Source organism: Corythoichthys intestinalis, chromosome 12 (assembly GCF_030265065.1).
Source record: "Corythoichthys intestinalis isolate RoL2023-P3 chromosome 12, ASM3026506v1, whole genome shotgun sequence".
Lineage (NCBI taxonomy): Eukaryota > Metazoa > Chordata > Actinopteri > Syngnathiformes > Syngnathidae > Corythoichthys > Corythoichthys intestinalis.
In genome coordinates, this window is record NC_080406.1 from 45,723,943 (window position 1) to 45,748,792 (window position 24,850).

At 39.9% G+C, this 24,850-nt stretch overlaps 3 protein-coding genes across 3 annotated transcripts; 1 reads left to right on the forward strand and 2 right to left on the reverse strand.

The window, feature by feature from the left end:
* Positions 1–96: 96 nt before the first annotated feature.
* LOC130927421 (tubulin alpha chain) lies at positions 97–2,988 on the reverse strand. Its single transcript, XM_057853235.1, has 4 exons — positions 2,848–2,988; positions 1,434–1,656; positions 1,217–1,365; positions 97–1,143 (listed from the first exon to the last, which is right to left on the reverse strand). Exons 1-4 carry the CDS (start codon positions 2,848–2,850, stop codon positions 166–168), a joined length of 1,353 nt encoding a protein of 450 aa, XP_057709218.1. The 5' UTR covers positions 2,851–2,988; the 3' UTR covers positions 97–165.
* Positions 2,989–6,994: 4,006 nt separating this feature from the next.
* LOC130927423 (tubulin alpha chain-like) lies at positions 6,995–14,769 on the reverse strand. Its single transcript, XM_057853238.1, has 4 exons — positions 14,749–14,769; positions 8,705–8,927; positions 8,459–8,607; positions 6,995–8,354 (listed from the first exon to the last, which is right to left on the reverse strand). Exons 1-4 carry the CDS (start codon positions 14,767–14,769, stop codon positions 7,383–7,385), a joined length of 1,365 nt encoding a protein of 454 aa, XP_057709221.1. The 3' UTR covers positions 6,995–7,382.
* A 4,435-nt stretch (positions 14,770–19,204) lies between these two features.
* LOC130927422 (tubulin alpha chain-like) lies at positions 19,205–23,514 on the forward strand. Its single transcript, XM_057853237.1, has 4 exons — positions 19,205–19,343; positions 21,655–21,877; positions 22,011–22,159; positions 22,375–23,514. The coding sequence occupies exons 1-4, from the start codon at positions 19,341–19,343 to the stop codon at positions 23,347–23,349; spliced, it is 1,350 nt and encodes a 449-aa protein (XP_057709220.1). The 5' UTR covers positions 19,205–19,340; the 3' UTR covers positions 23,350–23,514.
* The last annotated feature ends 1,336 nt before the right edge of the window (positions 23,515–24,850 follow it).

Here is a 24,850-nt window from a genome sequence, read left to right on the forward strand (position 1 = left end):
GCTGGACTGGTGTGGAAAGTCCAGGAATATTTGAAATTCATAACAGTACAGTGAAAATTTGCACACAAATACCAGGAGAGGAGAAAAAAAAAGCAGTTGATGAATTTGATTTTTATTATCAATGCACATACAGAACATTGTGTGCGTGACAAATTGCATTACTGCTCAGTACTCCTCCCCTTCTTCGTCATCTTCACCAACACTGTCAGTGCCGACCTCTTCGTAATCCTTCTCTAGGGCTGCCATATCTTCTCTGGCCTCGGAGAACTCTCCTTCCTCCATTCCTTCTCCCACATACCAGTGCACAAAGGCCCTCTTGGCATACATCAGATCAAACTTGTGATCCAGACGGGCCCAGGCCTCAGCTATGGCTGTAGTGTTGCTTAACATACACACAGCCCTCTGGACCTTTGCCAAATCCCCTCCAGGAACAACGGTTGGAGGCTGGTAGTTGATACCCACTTTGAAGCCAGTAGGACACCAATCAACAAATTGGATAGTGCGTTTGGTTTTAATGGCAGCGATGGCAGAGTTGACATCTTTAGGAACTACATCGCCACGATATAGCAGACAGCAGGCCATGTATTTACCATGACGAGGATCACACTTAACCATCTGGTTGGCTGGCTCAAAGCAGGCATTGGTGATGTCTGCTACAGAGAGCTGCTCATGGTAGGCCTTCTCTGCAGAGATAACTGGGGCATATGTTGCCAGAGGGAAATGTATACGAGGGTAGGGCACCAAGTTGGTCTGGAACTCCGTCAGGTCAACATTCAGGGCACCATCAAAGCGAAGTGAGGCTGTGATGGATGATACAATCTGGCCAATGAGCCTATTCAGGTTAGTGTAGGTTGGCCTTTCAATGTCGAGGTTCCTGCGGCAGATGTCATAGATTGCTTCATTGTCCACCATGAAAGCACAATCCGAGTGCTCAAGGGTGGTGTGAGTGGTCAGAATGGAATTATAGGGCTCTACCACTGCTGTGGACACCTGAGGGGCAGGGTAGACAGCAAACTCAAGCTTTGATTTCTTCCCATAGTCAACAGAAAGTCTCTCCATGAGGAGGGAGGTGAAACCAGAGCCGGTGCCACCACCAAAGGAATGGAAGATAAGGAATCCTTGCAGCCCAGTGCATTGGTCAGCCTGAAAAAGAATTGAGAACATAAAACTCCAATGTCTTAAGGTTCTTGGCATTCAAGCCGCCCAAAGCACTTACAAGCTTACGAGTCCTGTCGAGAACCAGATCAATGATTTCCTTGCCAATAGTGTAGTGACCACGAGCGTAGTTATTGGCAGCATCCTCCTTTCCCGTGATCAACTGTTCTGGGTGGAACAGCTGGCGATATGTACCTGTGCGAACTTCATCTGGAGATAAAATAGAAAGTTAGTAACGCTCCAAGATCAACTCTAGCAGTCAGTCATCGGTTGCTTACCAATGACCGTAGGCTCCAGATCAACGAAAATTGCCCTGGGCACATGTTTGCCAGCTCCAGTCTCACTGAAGAAGGTATTGAATGAGTCATCGCCACCACCAATAGTCTTGTCAGAGGGCATTTGTCCATCTGGCTGAATGCCATGTTCCAGACAGTACAGCTCCCAACATGCATTGCCCATTTGGGCTCCGGCTTGGCCGACGTGCATTGAGATACATTCACGCTAGATGAAGAGGGGGAAAAAAAAAGAAAAAAAAAAAGGTTTTAAAGATAAACATATCCAAGTTGTGCATCTAAAACAGGGATTTCAAATTCATCCATGTCGCCAGTCAAATTGTAGTTTGGGTTTCCTTTGAAGGGTATGATGTGAGCAAGCCTAGTCAACTCATTTGATGGCCTTTGACAGCCAATACAACTTGAAAAGGTAAATGCACAGATTTCCCAATTTTCTTCATTTCACTGCAAGGGAAAATGTGGGAAACTAACATTTTTAGGAAAAAAAAAAAACACTACAATGGGAAATCTTATAGAAAAAAATTTTTTTTTGAAGTTAATTTTGCAAATTCACATTTAAAAGGGTATTCGCCAAATAACAAGTTTTATTTTAGCTGAAAAAGTCAAAGCACACCATAGATTTGATATCCCTGAGCTAGAGAAAGCTTGACCTCTTTGTACTAGTTACCTACCCAATCACCCTAAAAAGCACAATTGTAATAAAGTTATACAACTGGGAACAAAAAGTCTGGATAACAGGAAAGTCCCCTCCTCAATCCTGGAAGTCTGCCATTCGTCACAGCGTTCAACCCCCATTCTTGGCCTTTCCCTTCCCCCACTCTCTCCAGCTGCATAGTGCTGCGTAATCCAGTATATGTGCCACTTCACCCCTCCTCCCCCTTTTCCTGTGTTCTCGACCAATCAAAAAAGCCCGCCGAAGTACTGAAGAATGGCGGCTAAACGGAAAAAATGGCGGACACAAAACTTGTGACTCAAGACCACTCCTTTTTTTTCCCCCCTCTACTTTTTTTCCCCCCTCGACCCCGGCCAGTAACCACGTTTGTCACGTTAAACATCAAACAATCGTAAATTTCTTCCAACACGATAAGTGTAAGAACGTCAACGCATTAGTTGGTCAACTTTGTCGTTTGACCTATTTTATGACCCACTTAAAATTTAACAGGTCAATTTCGTCATCTTGGATAGAACTTTTCAAATAATGAACACACATTTATTAAGTTCACATGCGTGAGAGGATGGCTAACAGACCACCAAATAATAGAGAACGCTACTTTTTGACCCGTTAACTTTCCGAACTGAAACCTTGCCACATGGCACGGGCATAAACCCAGATATCTAAGCTCCAGGTAGCAAAAATACAATTCAAGTTTACGGTTCTTTGAGCCATGCGGTTACTCACCATTTTGTCTGCTTGTCCTTCGAACGAGGGAAGAGATTCAAAGACAAGTCAAAGTGCGGAGAAGCGGGGAGTTGGGGTTTATATAGGCAGAGGAAGTGAAGGCGGGTCCTTCGCAGGAAACCTCGGGAAACATCTGCGTTGCTGATTGGTCGAAAAGAAAAAAAACTGATGTCAACAAAATTCGAATGTATCTTTACGTTCTTCTGCCATAGTTTTTGACAGAGAGAAAAAAAAGTTTTTGACATAGTTCTTATCTCCATCTCCTCCAGCCACCCACCTGCCTATACCATTGCTGACGGTACTGTTGAATAACATGGGGCCGTTGCACAAATGCTGCTCAATGCTCATTAGAAAAGGCACAAAAAACACTCGGTGTCAAAGAGCAATTAACAGTCAAATAGCAATGGCACAAGAGCGTTTGTTTGCATAGGGACGGTAGGGACATAACACAACTAACTTTTCAGGATGCTCAAATTGACCCCACCAACTTTTAAGCAACGTTATTTGCATTATATAATCCCAGATAACAGACCGCCTTTGAAAAGATGTTGGCTCAACATTCGGCTGTCAATCTTATATCGTTGAATCAACTTCACTTTTACCCCCTCAGTTAATGTTGTTTCAACGTTGAGATTCTTACAAAACCTAAACGTCATTTCGATTATTAATAATATCGGACAAAAGCTAAAAAATGTTATGTTTTCGACCAAACCCCCACTCCTCCATAAATCAATGATTTTTCAATCATATTTACAGGTCAATCATAAATCAACTATTTGTCAACATTAGTTCATCAACAATAAAACAATGTTAACCCAACAATCGCGTGACATACCAGAGAACAACTTGTTTCAATGTCACTTGACGTCGAAAATTTCCATGTCAACCATACTGATGATTTTGATGGAAAATCAACGTTTATTCAATGTCGGTCTGCTATCTGGGATGAGGTCAGTTATAGGCCTATAGGTCATTTAGATTGGCTTCCCATATACTGTAAGGATAGAATTGACCCTACAATTATTAAGTGAATTATTTTAATAATGTTAAGACTTACATTTACCCTTTTTCATTTGCTGAATGTGCCGGTCCATTTTTCCCCCTCAAATGCACGTTTGATTGGCTGATGACTTGCATTTATTTAAAATGTAGTTGTTTATTTTCTACATTTTTTATTTTAAAATATTTTTATTTCTAGGATATGCAGACCTTTTTCCCCCCAAATAATCATACATTCATTGTAGTCGAGGTAAAAAATTTTTCATTTTTTGCTGTGTTTAGCTGTGCTCGTGGACTAAAGCAGTTGTGTTTTACCCAAAGGAAGGCCTGGACATTTAAGAGATTATTAACAACTGTGTATTTACTGTGTAAATTAATATAATTTATGCTCAAATATTGCAATTTAAATTTTGTAATAAAATGCAGACATTTATTCTGGAAGTTTTTAAAATGTTTCCTTATTATTTTTTGAAAACAAAGGTTTGAATTGAACGGTGTATCACCTGAATCAATGCACGTGAAAGTTTGTACAAGTCAATACAGATTTATTTTGCATTGATGATTTAGATCCGCCGCCGCCGGCAGTGGTGTCCAAACTATTCCACATAGGGCTGCAGTGGGCGCTGGATTTCATTCCTACAAAACAAGATGACATCCTTTCACCAATCTGGTGTCTCATAAGTGTAATCAGTTGATTGCAGTCAGGTGCTGCTTGTTTTAGCACAAACTTCATTGGTTAAACTGTCTGTGCTCGATTGGTAGGAACAAAAACCAGGGCACACAGCGGCCCTTGCGGACAGGTTTGGACACCCATGGGCTAAGCCTATCAGTAAATTCGGTTTATGTTGGTGAGAAATGTAGCTCTCACCCCCGTTCACTCAATCTGTTTGTTCTTATTAATGTCCTGGCCCCAGCAAAAAGTGTATATGCAGGTTATCATCCCTACTGTTCTTGAGACCAAATCTACGTCCTTGCAATGACAAACATACCTGATGTGCTAACACGCATCCTTTTCAGTGGCATACATCTCAGTCCCGCAGTCTCAACAAACTCTACTCATTCATTGCCAACAGTGCTAGAAAGCAGATCTAGTGATCAAGTTTTACTGGGGGGCTGGCAGCGATCAGCACTCACAGTCAAAATGGATTAGAGATCTATCGCCGTCAATGGCAGCCACTGAGTTAATTAGCTCGGCATACTTTGGAATTTAGTATTCACATGCGAGCATACAACATAGATGATCATATGACGACCATCAATTTGGATAATAAGTCCCGTGATTTTTTATTTTATTTTAAATGTAAAATATAGTGATTATGTGCTCTGCTTGAAGAAAACAAATTTGATGATTGAGAACACACGCTGATAAACATTCAGAAAAGACACAGAGTGGGGCAGGCATTATGCAGGACTGTCCTTCATCCTCATCTTACATCTGGCGCAGCCTCAAGCAAGACATTTATTTGTCCTCCTTTTCACAGTTGGACCTGAACGCAACACACACCAGTGTGTTCGTGAGTGCTCACTGCATTTAGAGCAGCTACAAGAAGGCAATAATAAGCTCTAAGGAAAAAGGTAGTTTACCTTAACATCTGATATGCTATCAACCCATAGGTGCTACTGCCACAGTTGAGTCATCTTCAACTGTTATGTCTTTTAGTGCCTTTAAAGATGATAGATGTCCAATCGTGGCTGTTTTCATCCTTCTGGTGTGAATTGATTAGTGTATCACTAGTAGATATCCAGTCCACTTGAACTGTGAGGCTGGCTGCTAGCCTCCCAATTCGACGTCTATTGCCGTCAATGGCAGCCAATGCGTTAATGAGAAGAAATTAGTGAGTTTAATCCAATTGTTGTTGTTTGTGTTAGCTTACCAGTAGTTAGCCACTTTCCAAGAGATTGGACTCCTTTATCATTTTGAAGATATTGTAAATATTCTGAAATGTCTGTTTGCTCAATGCTGTATACAAAGAACTTGCTTCACATTAGTGTCATGTTGTATTTAAAACATTGTCTCTTTTTTTTGTATGCACCTGTTACATGGTGTTTTTTTCTAACTGCCAGGGTAAGTTCTATTAAGAAAAGGGATTTGTATTTTCGCATTTATTTAACTTTATACAAATTTAGTTTCGACATTTAAAGCCACAAATGTTCTGCATTGTGGCATTTTGCTAGAGGGATGCTTTTGCAAAATTAAACATTTTGTAAACAAATACAATCTTTCTGTGTCACCTTTTGTAACACAGAGACAAAATCATGATACGGTTTATCATAGATAAATTGTTTTGTGATGAACAACATGTATTACGACACCCCACAACCTTCATGTGGATAAGTGGCACGGAAGATGAATGAATATTATCATGTATCTGACTGTTTGGCGACCAGCTCAGTCCACCTTTTGCCCATTGGCAGCTGGGATTGGCTCTAGCACCCGAGTGACACTTGTGAGGGTAAGTGCAATGAACGTTCTCAAGTAGGAAATTGTATTGTTGTGGGGAGTATTCTTGAGTTCCAGCTTTCTTTTTTTTCCATGTTGCATGTTTTTCTTTTCCTACTAAATGCGGTAAAGTGTCCTACTTTTTAGTGTTGTGGAAATGACCACCCTGTATTAGCAGCTGCTCAGCCTGTGGAAAACGGACTCCATGCACATGGAATATGATTTTAAGACGAGGAGGAAACAATTGTTTTATAAACTTTATTTGGGTTATTTGGGTAGCTAGGAGAGCCCTGTCTAGTCAGCCAACCTGGGCGATGAAACCTTCATGTACTGTATGTTAATTTTAATGTACTTCCCTGCCCCCTTTCCCCCACTCCTTTTGTCCCCCAAATAAAGTTGAGAGGCAGGCAAGAGTAGCTCAGAGCAAGCCCGGTGTTGTTGGGCTAAGCAACTCTCAATGAGAAAGAGCACGCTGACTTCCCTGTTTGTGTTTCTCGCCATTGTTAGTTAAAATAAACCGAACACTAGGGAAAAGTAGCATCAAAGGATAATGCAAAGTCCAGTGGTTCTTTGTGATAAGATAAAATTTATTCCGCAATGTTACAAGATAATTAAGTAACAATACATCCACAAATGTGATGGGGAAAAAATGAATACACTAAAAAATAACAGGAAAATGTCATGCCTTATTTTTCCACTCCTTTTCAGATATTCAACCATTTCTCAATCACAAAATGTGTAATGTAAAATAACATCTGTGGTACTCATTAGCGCTTCAATCTGGTCAATTTGAATATGAATTACATAAGCAACAGCAGACTGTGAGTTAGTCGGTTACAGTGTACTCTCTAACACTCAGAGTCACAGCTGAATGGTATACAGAAACTGACATTGGAGCCCTTTCATAACTCACATTCCACATGTGCGGGAATAAGTGTGGGGGAGGTGAACAAAAGTGAGTCTGACACAGCACAAAGAAAGGATCTCTATGGAACAAGAAATCTATCATTAAATAGTCACAGGATAAGCATGACATTTGGGGGTACCTGATGACAAACTAACTTAAACCACTTAAATTGTTTTTCTTCTTGTAGGGTCAGTATTCTTCTCCTTCCTCCTCCCCTATATTGTCCGCACCCACTTCTTCATAATCCTTCTCCAGTGCTGCCATATCCTCTCTGGCCTCTGAGAACTCTCCTTCCTCCATTCCCTCCCCGACATACCAATGCACAAAAGCCCTCTTGGCATACATCAGATCAAACTTGTGATCAAGACGAGCCCAAGCCTCAGCTATGGCTGTAGTGTTGCTTAACATACACACAGCCCTCTGGACCTTTGCCAAATCCCCTCCAGGAACGACTGTTGGAGGCTGGTAGTTGATACCCACTTTGAAGCCTGTGGGACACCAGTCCACAAACTGGATGCTGCGTTTGGTTTTAATGGCAGCGATGGCAGAGTTGACATCTTTAGGAACTACATCACCACGATATAGCAGACAGCAGGCCATGTATTTACCATGACGAGGATCACACTTTACCATCTGGTTGGCTGGCTCAAAGCAGGTATTTGTTATGTCAGCTACAGAAAGTTGTTCATGGTAGGCCTTCTCTGCAGAGATAACTGGGGCATATGTTGCCAGAGGGAAATGTATACGAGGGTAGGGCACCAAGTTGGTCTGGAACTCCGTCAGGTCAACATTCAGGGCACCATCAAAGCGAAGAGAGGCTGTGATAGAAGACACTATTTGGCCAATGAGCCTGTTCAGGTTGGTGTAGGTTGGCCTTTCAATATCAAGGTTCCGGCGACAGATGTCATAGATGGCCTCATTGTCCACCATGAAGGCGCAGTCAGAATGCTCAAGGGTGGTGTGAGTGGTCAGAATGGAATTATAGGGCTCTACCACTGCTGTAGAAACTTGAGGGGCTGGGTAGATTGCAAATTCAAGCTTTGACTTTTTACCATAATCAACAGACAATCTCTCCATGAGCAGGGAGGTGAAACCAGAGCCTGTGCCTCCACCAAAAGAGTGGAAGATGAGGAATCCTTGCAAGCCAGTGCATTGGTCAGCCTGAAAGAGCCAAGCCAAGACTTGGATACTCAACATTTGACAAAAAGGCAGGCTAACAGCAGTCACTCTTTAACAAGTCATTTATTTGGGATTTTTTTTCTCACCAGTTTGCGAGTCCTATCCAGAACCAAATCAATGATCTCCTTGCCAATGGTGTAGTGACCACGAGCGTAGTTGTTGGCAGCATCCTCCTTCCCTGTGATCAATTGTTCAGGATGGAACAGCTGTCGGTAGGTGCCTGTACGTACCTCATCTGTATAAAAAAAAAGACAGCAAGCAAAACACAGAACTCAAGTTTTCATAACAGTTTCTTCTTCACGTTTGAAGAAAATATCCACTCAGTCACTGACCAATGACAGTGGGCTCCAGATCTACAAAGATGGCTCTTGGAACATGTTTTCCTGCTCCTGTCTCGCTAAAAAAAGTGTTAAAAGAGTCATCGCCACCACCGATTATTTTATCAGAGGGCATCTGGCCGTCAGGCTGAATGCCATGTTCGAGACAGTACAACTCCCAACATGCATTGCCAATCTGAGCCCCAGCTTGTCCTACATGTATGGAGATACATTCACGCTGTGAAAAGAAAGAGGAATTACTTTTAAAATGAAACAAATTGTTTAGATTGATCATTTCTGGCGTCATGAACCAAGTATGAGAGTGTCTCACAATGGAGCTATTAGCAAACGGTGCTTACCATGGTTGATCTCTCTTTTCCGAACTTGAGGATTCAGGAAGAAGATATAGTTCCCTTTCCACTTGTGTTACTTGACTTTATATACCTGCTCTTAAAGGTGGGCAGTGATTTGATATGAGCTGTAATCAGAGAACCTGCTGATGGGACAATGACATGTTCATACACTCAGCAGAGACAGCACAATGAAGAAGGATGCCACCACCCAAAGCTTTGTGTAGGTTTTGTCTAGGTGTGGACAAGAAATGGAGTGTGTTGTCGCATCTATTATTCCTGGAGAGGGAATAAGATGATCTATCAATTTCACACCGCCAGTTTGACCTCATAGCCTGCTCCACAAAGTCGATTTCTGCAATTGTATAACTTGAGGCGATAAGAAGAGAGCAGTATGGACAACATGAAATGTCCATATAGAACTGTTGGCCTACAATGAATCCTACTTACAACACAGAGACATTCAAGCTTTTACATATAGAAAGATGATAAAAGCGTCCTGTGCACCATTAAACAACATTTCATTTGTATTTTTTATACTTATCATGCAAAACACTTTCCCATACTGTTCTATCCAGTTGGAATGAATTGTAAACATTACAATGCAGAGTATACAAAGTGGTTCATTATTCCCTATTGTCAGTTCATCCATTTGGGAAAGAAAAGAAACTTGATAGCATTGACGTGAATCACCTCATATGGATACTGAATGGCACCACAGCGACTGGCCGAGGCGGGGTTTAGTTGTGTAAACACAAATGTCAGCAGAAATGTTGTCTATTGACAATTCTAGAGATGGTCTAAACCTTTTTTTTTTTTTTTTTTTTTTTTTATAATTACGTGATGTCTACATGGTTTCTGTCGCTGTCATTTTCATGATGTGATTCACAAAAAAAGGTTTTTGCTTTTTTGATTTAAAAAAAAAAAAATCTTTTTTTTTTTTTTAGTTTCATTTGGCCAAGAGCGCAGCCACTGTCTGTTCAGCTGACTGAGATAAACTAAACTGTTGATACGGCGCATAGCTCTGAGGCAGAGGCCTCAACTAACTTTGAAACGGGACAAACTGCTTTTTCAGTTAACAGACATACAACAATGTGGAGGCATTGTGAGAGCTAGTTAAGTCTTATATGCCACCAGACCACAGCAATAATGACTGGATGCATGGTGGGGGGGGTGGGGAGTCAGGATAGAATAACTTTTCTACTAATACTAACTAACTAACTGTTCGAGGCATGACAACAATACTTTTCCCACTAACTTTTCACTGTCAAATACTAGGACTTCTGGGAGTGGGAAGTACACGTTCCACTGTTCCAACAAAGCCCTGACCTACATATGTTATTTGAGTACTGTACTGGCAACGCCCTAACTTCAACATAAAACTTAGTCCACTGTGTTAAAAATTGAAAACACAATACGTGCACATCAATGAACGTGAATGCAGTAGTGAATAGCGTCAAATTAGGCAGCTTTATAAAAGCTCAATTTGATTTTTTTTTCTTTTCTTATTTTTTGCACTATTCGACACCACCCTTCGCCGCAACTCCTTCCGTTAGTTTGTCACGTGCGTGTGACAACGCAACCTTTGAATTTGCGTGTTAATTTTGTTGCAACTACGACCTCTAGCTGCAAAAAACTATAACGACGTCTTCAACTAAGAGTTGGGAGTCGGTTCAGAACGAGGATGTCCAAACTGTTTCTTCCCAGGGCAACATGCAATGAATTGAAAGCATGCTAGTTCAGTGTTAATTTCCAATTATTCATTTAAATCTTTGATACTAATGGCCCCAAACAGTTTTTTTTTTTTTTTTGTTGGGCCATAAAAATATTTACTGAAACGAACGTTCCTCGTTCCTCAACCGAGCCCAAATCATGATCATTCACAAATCTAAAATAAACTGATTGAGTTATCTGTTAATCTTGCCTTTAGCATGTCTTTACTCATATTAAATATGGCTGAAAACACAGACAAGACTGAAAAAGCAGTTTCTGCTCTTGCACTCCTCTTTAAAAGAAACTGCTGTATTTCAAGCCAAAACAACTGTTGTGTTTGATAGAACAACATGTCTATATGCTGCCATAGCAGATTCATGGCGCATTAAACCCCCTAACTATTTTTTATATGCCCGTTTTACCCTGGAAACCCCCGTTTACAGACATCGCACAACCGTTCTTGTTTCAAACCAGCCATTAAAACAAGGTAAGTAATTATATTTATTATTCAAAATGTTTGTCATTTTAGCTTAGAATCATTAAGTGATGTCTAATATTTTGTTTTAAAAAAAATAATAAAAAGGACTTTAAAAAATTATTCACTCGGATATTTTAAACTTATAAACAAATTACGTCACAATGAAAAAAAAATGGCGTCTGTAAAAAAGTCACGGATATCTACCTCATAACTATCGCTAAATTATACATATTTGTTACTGGTTGCATTTTCCCTGATATGTTAGATGATAAATAATCGATCCAAACAAAGAAAAAAAAAAAAACGTTTAAAGGGGAAATGTGAACTAAGGTTGGCCAACCATGTTTTTAAATAATATCAATGGCTGAACAATTATAAGCATATTTTCATTTTTTTTTTTTTTTTAACGCAACCCTTCCAGATTCTTTGTTTAACCCATAGCAACGCCCTTGACAGTGAAAATGCTTTTCTTCGGCAATCTTCGGAAATTACGTCACACCGGGAAGTGCGAGGGAAGTCAGCCATAGAACAGTATTGTTTGTTGCATTGCTTCTCGGTAAGATGCCACGGCGGTGTGTGGCGATGTTTTGTTCTCACTCAAACGAAAAGTTGTATGAGTGGCCAAAGGATAGCAGGGCACGTAAATGGACATCTTTTGTTCGCATGAAGCAAATGCATTTCATGCCATCATTGAGTAGTCTTCTCTGCTGCAAACACTTCGAAGATGCCTGCTTCCTTAACCGGTCTGCTTATGATCAAGTATTTGCCAAAAAGTAAGTGTGATTTTTGGATAGATGACTGATGATTTTGTCAAAGCAGAGCTGCCAACTGTTGTGGAATGTACAGTAGAAGCTAGCGACGTTAGCCGAAAGCCAACTCGTGGGAACAGTCGTGGCATAGTTGTTGTTGTGTTCGCTAGTGTTACGTCCCAAGGACGGCTCGCGAAGGGCGTAACATAAAACGAGCCACACAATTTCACAAGTGGCACAAATTTATTTACACAGCAATCAAACTCGCAATGAATATGTACAAATTGCGGATGAAGCGCGGCTTCAGGGTAAGCCCAGGCCAAAACAACAAACAAAAGGAATCTACACTTGAACCCCACCCGCTAACTAAACCCTGATCATGAAAAAGAACAAAGAAAAGACTGCCACTAACCTAGCTTCTTATGCTAAACAAAACAGGAGAAAACGGGTTGAACAGAAATGGCGACTTACACCTATTGCTTCAGTGCTCTTATTTACAGTGGTGAACAAAAACGATCCAATAACGGATAAACACAAAAGACCTCACCGAAAAAGCGGGAGTGTATCAGACTAGCGATCAAATGCAAACGAGCATGAATGACGAGCAAACAGCTGGCGAGGAGGACCGCGGCAGAATGCTGTGAAATGCAACCTCCCAGAGCGTTGACAGCGGCAGGTTTACACCGCTGGTGAGTTTGTGCACATTTATTTGTATTTGTATTATATATTTCCACCTTCATGCTTTAAGCATTGCATTGCATTTGTAGTGGCGTTTCTTTCACGGTGATCGCTTGATAGCCTTCTAGTTTATGTTTCGCGAGAGCCGCTGACAGGTGACAGCGAGCGTGTTGGCATTGAGTCAATCTCGCAGCGAATCAGAGAGCGGCTCAAGTCACGCAGTGAATAATGGGAAATGTAGTCTCGGGACAACACTGAAGTGGTGCTTTTTAATCCGTTCGCTTGTGTGAAAAAACTACATTTCCTCACGCCATTAGACGCCACTTACTGCCGAAAGCTCCATGTGTAAATAAAGAAACAAAGTTGTAAGCACGTCGTGTGTTCGATACCTTTGTCAACAAAACGCTCATAACAAGACACTATGCATGATCCGTTTAAGAGACGCTGGGACTGGAAGTAGTAGTAGCTGGTAGTACGAGGCGAGGCGGAGATGAGTGAGAAGCAAATGTCGGCAAATGTCGAATGTGGCGGCAGTCCGCTATTATTTTGTTTTCTTATTGTTGCCACAATAAAGTGGAGAAAGCCATCAACGACTCATCCACCCCCCCCCCCCCCCCCCAACGTTTTTATATTATTATTTTATATGCATGAGCGCTGCCGGATCTGCCAAAATGAACATGCAGTCTGATTATTATTTTTTTAAACAATGTCATCAGATAGACAAACACTTAAAATTATGTGCAAATGCCTGCATCTTCAAATCGTGAAAATAATAACAGCCTATATCTTACCAATCTTGTAATCTCGATGGGTCTTGTCTCCATTCGATGTCAGGTAGTCTGGGCACATTGTTTGCATCCTGATTAGCATCTGGCTAATACATGTACGGTCCAACATAAAATTCCAACCTCCTCCTCTTCCTCCAACTCTTCAAAAACTTGGGTCTCCTCACTTGCGCTTGATCTATCACTTATATCGCTGTTTGAAGCATTGTTTGAAGGGCTTTGTAGGGCGGCCGTATGGAGCGCTCCCATCGCTGTTCTCGGTGTGACGTATCACTTCCGGGTTCGTCCCCTTTCAGGCTCGAACTTCGGAAACGCGATTATTTTGTCAAATATACAACATATAAATTATTTTTTCATGCTTTATTTGTTGGACAATGTTTAATTGCTTTAATTGTGACCCTATTTGGCATGTTATGAAATTACAGCTTTAAAAGGGTAAATATATGAAAAAGAAAATCTCGACCACTCCTTGATGTCTGTGCTTTCTGCATCGCAACCCTTGTTATATTACCATGTTACACCCATAAAATCACAAAAAAATCCAGCTGTGGCCATTCACAGCTGTGTCTTGACACTCAGTGGTACATGCGAAACAAGGTAAGTACGCGATAATATCTCGTTAAAGTCATGGCGTCTGTAATTCTGCTCCCGCGTGCTCTCACCTCCAGATAGGGTTTTGCTGTTTAAAAAACGTTTATTCATTTTTTTAAATGCCCTCCTGTCCAAAACGTTTCTTCCCCCAGAAAATTGAGATTTTAAGCTTTCCAATGATGTATCACACATACATATTTGACAATTTTTAAAATTTGGCCAAATTGGGGGTCTCAGAGCGGAACTATATATATATATATATATATATATATATATATATATATATATATATATATATATATATATATATATATATATATATATACACACATATATATACATATACATAAATATATACATACATATATATACATATACATACATACATATACATACATATACACATATACATATACATACATACATATACATACATATACACATACACACATACATACATATACATATATATACACACACACACATATACATACATACATATACATATATACACACACACACATATACATACATACATATACATATATATACACACACACACATATACATATATATATATATCTATCTATATATATATATATATATATATATATATACACACATATATATATATATATATACACATATACTCACCAGCCACTTTATTTGGTACACCACGCTAGTAACGGGTTGGACCCCCTTTTGCCTTCAGAACTGCCTCAATTCTTCGTGGCATAGATTCAACAAGGTGCTGGAAGCATTCCTCAGAGAGTTTCGTCCATATTGACATGATGGCATCACACAGTTGGTGAAGATTTGTCGGCTGAACATCCATGATGCGACTCTCCCGTTCCACCACATTCCAAGGATGCTCTAATGGATTGAGATCTGGTGACTGTGGAGGCCATTTGAGTACAGTGAACTCATTGTCATGCTCAAGAAACCAGTCTGAGATGATTCCAGTTTTATGACATGGCGCATTATCCTGCTGAAAGTAGCCATCAGAAGTTGTGTACATTGTGGTCATAAAGGGATGGACATGGTCAGCAACAATAATATAGGCTGTGGCGTTCCAACAATGCTCAATTGGTACCAAGGGGCCCAAAGAGTGCCAAGAAGATATTCCCCACACCATTACACCACCACCACCAGCCTGAACCGTTGATACAAGGCAGGATGGATCCATGCTTTCATGTTGTTGACGCCAAATTCTGACCCTACCATCTGAATGTCGCAGCAGAAATCGAGACTCACCAGACCAGGCAACGTTTTTCCAATCTTCTATTGTCCAATTTCGATGAGCTTGTGCAAATTGTAGCCTCAGTTTCCTGTTCTTAGCTGAAAGGAGTGGCACCCGGCGTGGTCTTCTGCTGCTGTAGCCCATCTGCCTCAAAGTTCGACGTACTGTGCGTTCAGAGATGCTCTTCTGCCTACCTTGGTTGTAACGGGTGGTTATTTGAGTCACTGTTGCCTTTCTATCAGCTTGAACCAGTCTGGCCATTCTCGTCTGACCTTTGGCATCAACAAGGCATTTCCGCCCACAGAACTGCCGCTCACTGGATATTGTTTCTTTTTCGGACCATTCTCTGTAAACCCTAGAGATGGTTGTGCGTGAAAATCCCAGCAGATCAGCAGTTTCTGAAATACTCAGACCAGCCCTTCTGGCACCAACAACCATGCCATGTTCAAAGTCACTCAAATCACCTTTCTTCCCCATACTGATGCTCGGTTTGAACTGCAGGAGATTGTCTTAAACCATGTCTACATACGGACCTAAATGCACTGAGTTGCCGCCATGTGATTGGCTGATTCGAAATTAGGTGTTAACAAGCAGTTGGACAGGTGTACCTAATAAAGTGGCCGGTGAGTGCATATATATATATATATATATATATATATATATATATATATATATATATATATATATATATAAATGGTGGAAAACACATGCTGAGGCAGTTTCTGCTCTTGCACTCCTTTTTAAAAGAAACTGTTGTATTTTAAGCCAAAAGAACTGTGGTGCTTGATAGAACAATATGTCTACATGCTGTCATAGCAGTTTCATGGCGCATTAAGCCCCTCGAACTATTTTTAATTTGTCCGTTTTACCCTTGACACCCTCGTTTACAGACGTCGTGCAACCGCTTTTGTTTCAACCTAGCCAATAAAAGAAGGTAAGTAATCATATATATTATTTGAAATGTCTGTCATTTTTAACGTTAGAATCATTAATTGATGTCAAATATTTAGTATAAAAAACAAACGACTTTAAAACAATTATTCACTCCCATATTTTAAACTTTCAAACAAAATACTTCACAATGAAAAAAATAGTGTCTGTAAATGGGTCACGGATATCTACCTCATAACTATCGCTTAATTGTATTTTTTTTCTGTAACTGTCACATTTTCCCAGATATTTTAGATGATAAATAATGATTCAACAAAAATTTTTTTTAAAAACAACGTTTAATTGGGTAAATATTTGAAAATAAAAATCTCAACCACTCCTTGATGTCTGCGATTTCTGCATTGCGACCCTTGTTATATCATCTTGTTTCACCCATAAAATCCCCAAAAAGTCCAGCGAGTCCAGTGAGACACGGTACACAGAGTTTTTGGATTGAAAAAAGATAAGTACGCGATAATATTCCGTTAAAATCATGGTGTCTTTAATTTTGCTCTCTCATGCTCTCACCTCAAGTTAGGGTTTAGGGGTTTAATTTTTTTTTTTAAACTGCCCTACTGCTCGAAAACTTTCTTCCCCCAGAAAATTGAAATTTTAAGCTTTCCAATGATGATCACACATGCATGTAGGACAATTTTGAAATTTGGCCACATTGGGGGTCTCAGAGCGGAACTTCAAGTAACCTGAGTGTTTTCCGCCAAATATATAGATAAGTGGGCACATGGATATACCAAGGAGATGCCCTATCACCACTGCTGTTCTGCATAGGCCTGAACCCGCTCAGCCAATTGATCAACAAGACTGGCTATAGATACAGACTTAAGAATGGGGCTACAGTCAGTCACCTCCTCTACATGGATGACATCAAGCTGTACACTAAGAGTAAGCGAGACATGAACTCACTGATCCACGCCACCAGGACATACAGAGGGGACATCGGAATGTCGTTCGGACTGGAGAAATGTGGCCGAATGGTGATTAAGAAGGTAGTCCGGACAGAGGGGGGTTGCAGGGATAGAAGATGTTGAAGAGAGCTACAAGTACCTTGGAATACCACTGGCAAATGGTAACTACAAAGAGGCAACAAGGAAAGCTGCAACGGTCAAGTATATCTGCAACAAGTAAGGCAAGCCCTGAGAAGTTAGGTCAATGGCAAGAACAAGACCAGAGCAATTACCAGTGATCAGATACCCTGCTGGGATAATCTGGCCAAGGAGGAAGTTCAAACCACAGATGTGAAAACACGGAAACTGCTCACCATGCAGGCAGGGTTCCACCCCACATCCAGTACCCAGCGGCTATACGCAAAGCGCAAGGAGAGAGGCCGAGGGTTAGTGAGCATCAGCACCACTAAACATCCAAACATCCACTTAGTGAATGTCTCAGACATTGGAAATTGGAAAAAGAGGAGTTGGAGGAACCATCACGGGAGGAAAAACCTCTGCAAGGGATGTACCACCGACAGATAACGGAAGAGGCAGATCTGAACAAGTCCTACCAATGGTTAGATAGGGCTGGACTTAACGACATCACAGAGGTGCTTATCATGTAAGCACAGGAGCAGGCCTTGAGCATCAGAGCAGCTGAGGCCCAGATATACCAGATCAGGCAGGATCCCAGGTGCAGGCTGTGCAACGAGGCCCCTGAAACAGTCCAGCACATTACAGTAGGGTATAAGGTACTGGCAGGAAAAGAATACATGCAACGCCATAACCAAGAAGCCAGAATAGTGTACAGAAACATCTGTGCAGAGTATGGACTGGAGACCCCTAGATTGCAAGACACAAGATCTAGTTCATTTACTCATTAACTTGAACAGATTGTTTAATAGAAATAAACAATAGCCACAATTTGCTCACAAAATTTTGCTCCAAGATCTATTTTTCAAGGAGACAACCTCCCGCTCCCGGGTGAGGTGTGGGGTTAGTGTTTTCCCTAACTCACACAAAAAATATGTTTTCAAATTTCATTTTTTGTTGCCGATCTACCTACAGCAGCATTGTGATCAGCTTGTAGATAGCAATCGATGTAATGAGCACCCCTGACTTAAGTAACTAAACAAGCATTACAATAGTTACATAACAAGACAGGTCTGATATTTTTGATATACTGTACTGTATATCATTTAATACATCTCAATAAATATTGCTCATATGGTTTCAAAATAGCATTGGTGCATTTCAGTATATTTCAATGCAAAAGAAATGAAAATTAAAGCCATTTGGGGGGAATGTTTTTTCCCCAAATCTGAAGTTGAAGAAAGCTTTAGGAGTTTCGTTCCTTTCTAATATAGACATGAAGAATGTCTATTTCATCCATATGGAAACTTTTGCTATTTGTAAAGAATAATATGAAGGTGCAAATCTAACTGATAATTATTATTTCATTTTATTTTATTTTATTTTTATTTATTTATTTTTTTGTTTTGCATTTTAGTGACACTGCAAAAAACATCCGAACATTTTCATCTATATATTGCTTCCTTTACTATACGATTGAGAATTTCATTTCCAATTTAGATGCACACTGAAATGGCCTTTTTAACCGGTTTGTCTTGTTCTTCTTTTTTTTCTAACACTTGAATGAATTAACCACGACATGTATTAACCAGTACTCTACTGACAAGAGTAACACCTGCTAGTAACTTTAACTAGACTTGTCTCAGTTTTGTTGGCTGACCCCTGAAGAGGACTTGCACATGCTACATAACTTTCATTACATACTGATTTAGTCCTTTCATACATACTTGCACATGCCCACCATAACTCATGATACACTCACTGTAATTAAATACAAGCAAATTCCAGTGTGTGCAAACACTTCATGAACATTGGAGCTCTGTGCTTGTGAGTAGTGAAAGTTTCCACTTCTTCTGTGTGATCAGTTTACTGTGTGAAGAAATATATTGGCAGTACCTCTCGGTCATGCAAACAGCCGTCCCACTCACAGTGCCTGTCAAGGAGACAGGTGGGAGTGGTTTGAAGTTGAATATAGCTTGTAGTCTCTGTGCATCTGACAGTTTAACTCACCCAGACCACATTGAGGACTGCTGTGAGAGGTGCCAAAGAAATTAAAGCCAAACCCAGATTTTGCAAAGGATCCTCAATTTACCAAGCAAAATGGTAAGTATGTTTTCCCCACTGCATAATGCTTTTGCCAAACCTGATGTTTAGTTTACATAAAGATGAAGCTTCTGTCTGTCATTACCTGCTTTCCAGGTCAGTAGCCAAATTCAGCTCAGTTTTTATGCTAATCACTGAGACAATGATCTATTTCTGACACAAGTGGTAGGGGTAGAACAGCACAGGGGATAGCAGCTCGAAGTTATGTTTAATGGGGCCCATTTTTAATGAACATTTTTATACCGAATTTTGCAAAACATTAGAAATGTTTTTTTTTTTTTTTTTATTGCTCGTTTGCAATTCAGAGCTGTTGTCGTTAACACTCATAAGAAACTCTCTTTGGTTTCAGTGCCTTGGTGTGTGACAACATGAAAGTCAGAAATTTAGGTGTGTCATTATGCAAGCAGCAACAAGTCAGATCTGACTGAGACAACATATGTACAGTACATTATTTATATACTTAAAGATGAAAATATAAGAAATTACTGATGGTGGATACAATTTGGATTAAGTGACAGATTTCAAAGATTATAGTTAATTGCAAGGTTATAAACAGTTCATAGACTTCATAATGCACAGTTAATCTTATCCAACCGAGAAAACACTGCACATAGTTTTGTTTGCACAGGCAAATACAAACACAGCTTGTTAGCAATGCTAGTAATGTGAACAAAACCGTTGTACAGGAGAACACCCACCCTGCTCAAATAGACCTTATTACCCTAAGCGTTAAAATAGCAGAGTGACACAATCGTGTCAGAAGCTTACGGGCTCTAGAATGCATTTTTAATACAGTGATTGCAAATTAGTAATGGATAGTAATTTTCTCACTTGATTTTTTTTTTTTTTTTTTTAACTGGCAAGGACTATTTCTATGTCTGCCTGTCACTGTTTACTCAAACATTCACTCCTACATTTCTGCTGGGTGTCATCTCTCAATATGAGCACCCTAAAATAGTTTGCTGTGCAGTGACCTGCATACCTGGAAATTGAGATGATGTCACATTAGCTGGAGTCACAAAAAAAGACACTAGGGAGTTTAACTGATCTCAACATGAGCTCTAACAAACTTTGAAATGATTCATTCAATAAACTCTCCTTTCCATAGTAACACAATGTCATTGGCCTCAGCAAAAAAGCGGAAAGTTGACAACAAGAAAAAACAAATATACCATATTTTGCTTTGGTTTGCTGATGCATCTCATCAAGATCTGTTCATTATGGTTTGTGTAAATGGTTGACGACAACACATCCATGTCTGGATGAAACAATCAGATTTAAGACACAAGAGTTGTAATTCAAAGGCATTTTTGAAAATCAGTTAGAGCGCATTAGAATTTTCCACATTGTAAGGGATGAGGGCGTTTGTCCTGCTCATCCAGTCCATCAAGAGGATGAGGAAGTTTTAACTAAGGGTGTGCTGGGACTACATCACAACGTGGGTGTGTCAACTGTCAATTTAAATACAACAGTGGAAACATAAATGAGCTCTTATACAGGTTTTGTTGACTATAAATAAGTCAGAACAGGTTCACGTTTGATACTTTGAAAGGATCACCACATATATATCTGCTGTTTGTATAATGACTGCACTAAATAATTTGTGGAGTGATGAAGGAATAAAATCCTTAACTTTTTCCCCTCCAATGACTATTAACAAATGAAAACAGTCAGATTTAGCTTTAACCCTCTTAAAATCTGTCGTGCAAGTGAGTATTTATTTATTTTTTTTGGTGGGTGGCATGGCTCAGTGGTAGAGTAGTTGTCCCCCAACCCAGAGGTTGTGAACTCGTCTAAGTGTCCTTGAGCAAGACACTGAACCCTACATTGCTCCTGCTGCTGCGTCACCAGTAGGTGGATGGTGAGATAGTGTAAAGCGCTTTGAGCGCCTTGAAAGGTGGAAAAGCACCATATAAGTATAACACCATTTTTTAAACTTCTTTTTGACACTTAAGACCTTTAACCTCTCATATGGCAAGTGACTATTCTAGACTATATTTGTGTCATTTAAAGAAACTTTGAATATTAGCAAAATTTATTTAACTCATCGCGTGCCATTAATGGTGAAAGATGTCCAAATCCTTTAACCTGGAAGGAGTAGCCATGAACACTCATGGATGAACATTCTTTCGCCTCTCCCAGTTAAAATTGATTGGACGTTACGTGCCGTCATTGGCAGTCGATGAGTTAAACGAGTGGGGGGACAAAAGTGAGTCAAAATTCGTGCATGAAATTGTTAAATAATATGATAAATACATTTTAAATAACAAACCTTACACTCCTGTTCTTTTCCTTCCTCTTTCTTTTCAAGCGTGAGTGCATCTCTGTTCATGTAGGCCAGGCGGGTGTCCAGATGGGGAACACCTGTTGGGAGCTCTACTGTTTGGAACACGACATTCAGCCAGATGGTCAAATGCCCTCTCAAAAATGCATTGGTGGCCATGATGACTCCTTCACCACATTCTTTAGCGAGACCGGGGCTGGAAAATACGTCCCAAGGGCAGTCTTTGTTGACCTGGAACCGACGGTTGTTGGTCAGTACTTAAAAAAAGGGACATTAATATACTATATATGTCTTGAATTTGAGAATGTTCTGTACAAAAATAAGAGTTTTTGTCTAATCAATTGAAGTGAATCTTACGTTTCTTATGCTTTTCACATATGTAGATGAAGTGCGTACTGGTACATATCGCCAACTCTTTCACCCTGAGCAGCTGATTTCTGGAAAAGAAGATGCAGCCAACAATTACGCCCGTGGACACTACACTATTGGGAGAGAGATAATTGACTCTGTTCTCGACAGGATCCGCAAACTGGTGAGAGTTACAACAGCATTGAAGAGATGATGATTATTGGTCAGGAAATGGGATGTTTTTGGCTTCTCATCTTACTGGATACTTTATACAACTGTGCTTTATTTTTGTGTCACAGCAGATTTTGGAAACGTTTCAGTGTAGACCTGCTAAGCTCATAACTATGTAGTGTGAATTAAAACTATAATAATGTGTTTGTGGTTTGTGTTTGTGTACAGTCTGACCAGTGCACTGGTCTCCAAGGCTTCTTGGTCTTCCACTCGTTTGGTGGCGGCACCGGCTCTGGTTTCACCTCCCTCCTCATGGAGCGACTTTCTGTTGATTATGGAAAGAAATCAAAACTTGAGTTTGCAATCTACCCAGCTCCTCAAGTTTCTACAGCTGTGGTAGAGCCCTATAACTCCATTCTAACCACTCACACCACCTTGGAGCACTCTGACTGTGCTTTCATGGTGGACAATGAAGCCATTTATGACATCTGTCGGAGGAACCTCGACATCGAACGTCCATCTTACACCAATCTCAACCGCCTTATCAGTCAGATAGTGTCTTCCATCACAGCTTCTCTTCGCTTTGATGGAGCCCTAAATGTTGACCTGACTGAGTTCCAGACCAACTTGGTGCCCTACCCTCGTATCCACTTCCCTCTGGCCACATATGCGCCAGTTATCTCTGCGGAGAAGGCCTACCATGAGCAACTCTCTGTGGCTGAAATCACCAACGCCTGCTTTGAACCAGCCAATCAGATGGTCAAGTGCGATCCTCGTCATGGTAAATACATGGCCTGCTGTCTGCTCTATCGTGGTGAAGTAGTACCCAAAGATGTTAATGTGGCCATTGCTGCCATAAAGACCAAACGCACCATCCAGTTTGTGGACTGGTGTCCCACTGGTTTCAAAGTTGGAATCAACTACCAGCCTCCAACTGTAGTTCCTGGAGGAGATCTGGCAAAAGTGCAGAGGGCTGTGTGCATGCTAAGCAACACCACAGCCATTGCTGAGGCATGGGCCCGTCTGGATCACAAATTTGATCTGATGTATGCCAAAAGAGCCTTTGTGCACTGGTATGTGGGAGAAGGAATGGAGGAAGGGGAGTTCTCTGAGGCCAGAGAGGATATGGCAGCTCTGGAGAAGGATTATGAAGAGGTTGGAATTGATTCCTTTGAAGATGAAGGAGAGGGAGAAGAATATTAGACAAGTTTGGCTATTTATTACACAGTGAGCACTGCTATGTGGTAGTCAATATTGAGTCAGAATCAGGTATAAGATTTTTGCTACCCATTAAATATTTCAAGATACTTGTTTGTCTGTTGTCTATTTTGTGTCTGACTGGAGTATGTATGTGTGCGGAAAAAAAAATATTCAGTAATAAAAACAAACGAGAAACATGGAAAGTTCTATCACACCTGTCTTTGTACTTTCAAAGCCCAGTAACAAGGACCCAAAGAACCTTTTCTTTTAATTGATTTCCTATGTGGCTTGACCCACATACATCATACGACTATACAAATATAATTCCAGATCAAATAGGCACACAGTAAAATCTTATTAGGTTGCCTTTAGACAATTTGGTGTGTCATTTATCATTTTTATAAGTCTGTGTGTTCCCACAATTTCCATGATTGTGTGTTGATGTAAGGAAACCAGTGTTGACTTTCAGGAAGGTCAAAGCTGATAGGCTCTCAGTAGCTTTTGAGCTGGGTTAAATACTATGAAAAAGAATCAACGGTGGTTTAATTTTGTTTTTATAAACATTTTTAAATGTATAATTATAGCTACAGCATACATAAATACAAATATACGTAATTATATTTGGGACCTGGTATCTACATAAATGGCCATGGCATTCTGCGTCATGTGGACCACAACTTTTTTAACAACCAGAAATAATCACTCTCCTTATAAAGTGTCAAGATTCAGATTCAGAACTTGAATATCGCACATGTACAAAAGTCTTGTGTTGGGGCGACCTCTAGTGGAATATCAAATATATGGTAGACAAGAGACTAGTTATGGGTGAAATAGTGCATCAAACCAAAGGCATTATAAATTGTATTATAGTTTAAAATACAATATAAAAAAATGAAAATCAAAATTCAATGCCATTCACTCATTCATTCATTCATTCATAGACCAAAATACATGCTTCATTCATGTGACCCCTACAAAACATCTAGACCCCTAAGGCCGTCCGGAACCAGTCTGCTGTGTGTTCCAAGAACAAAAACCAAGCAGGATAAGGCAGCAGTCACTTAGTGCTATACCCCTTACCTCTGGAACAAGTTACCTGAAGGTCTGAAGTACATGTGCTCAAACCATTAGCTCCTTTAAATCAGAGCTAAAAATGCGATTGTATACCACCGCATATTTATAGATGCCCATATAGTTTCAAATTTTCAAATCAAAGTTAAAAAAAAAAAAATAAATAAATAAATATATATATATATATATATATATATATATATATATATATATATATATATATATATATATATATATATATATATAAAATTTCAAGTATACAAATATTTCATTAATTTTTTGTTTTATTTCTATTTCTTGTTTCAATAGTCTTTATTTTTTTATTTTATTTTTTTAAACTGTCTTGAAAATTTAATGTGGCTCTTATGTATTATTTTGTGGTTTGGGATTTTCTTGTGATATAAATAATTTTGAAGTAACTTGTGTGTTGAAC

Coding starts and splice junctions, on each gene's coding strand:
- LOC130927421 (XM_057853235.1), bottom strand. Junction 1,366..1,433: donor TCTGGAGCCTACGGTCATTG/GTAAGCAACCGA, acceptor TTTTATCTCCAG/ATGAAGTTCGCACAGGTACA. Junction 1,144..1,216: donor TCGACAGGACTCGTAAGCTT/GTAAGTGCTTTG, acceptor ATTCTTTTTCAG/GCTGACCAATGCACTGGGCT.
- LOC130927423 (XM_057853238.1), bottom strand. CDS start 14,769: ATGCCACGAAGAATTGAGGCA. Junction 8,928..14,748: donor TGCCACGAAGAATTGAGGCA/GTTCTGAAGGCA, acceptor TTCTTTTCACAG/CGTGAATGTATCTCCATACA. Junction 8,608..8,704: donor TCTGGAGCCCACTGTCATTG/GTCAGTGACTGA, acceptor TTTTTTATACAG/ATGAGGTACGTACAGGCACC.
- LOC130927422 (XM_057853237.1), top strand. Junction 21,878..22,010: donor CCTGGAACCGACGGTTGTTG/GTCAGTACTTAA, acceptor TCACATATGTAG/ATGAAGTGCGTACTGGTACA. Junction 22,160..22,374: donor TCGACAGGATCCGCAAACTG/GTGAGAGTTACA, acceptor GTTTGTGTACAG/TCTGACCAGTGCACTGGTCT.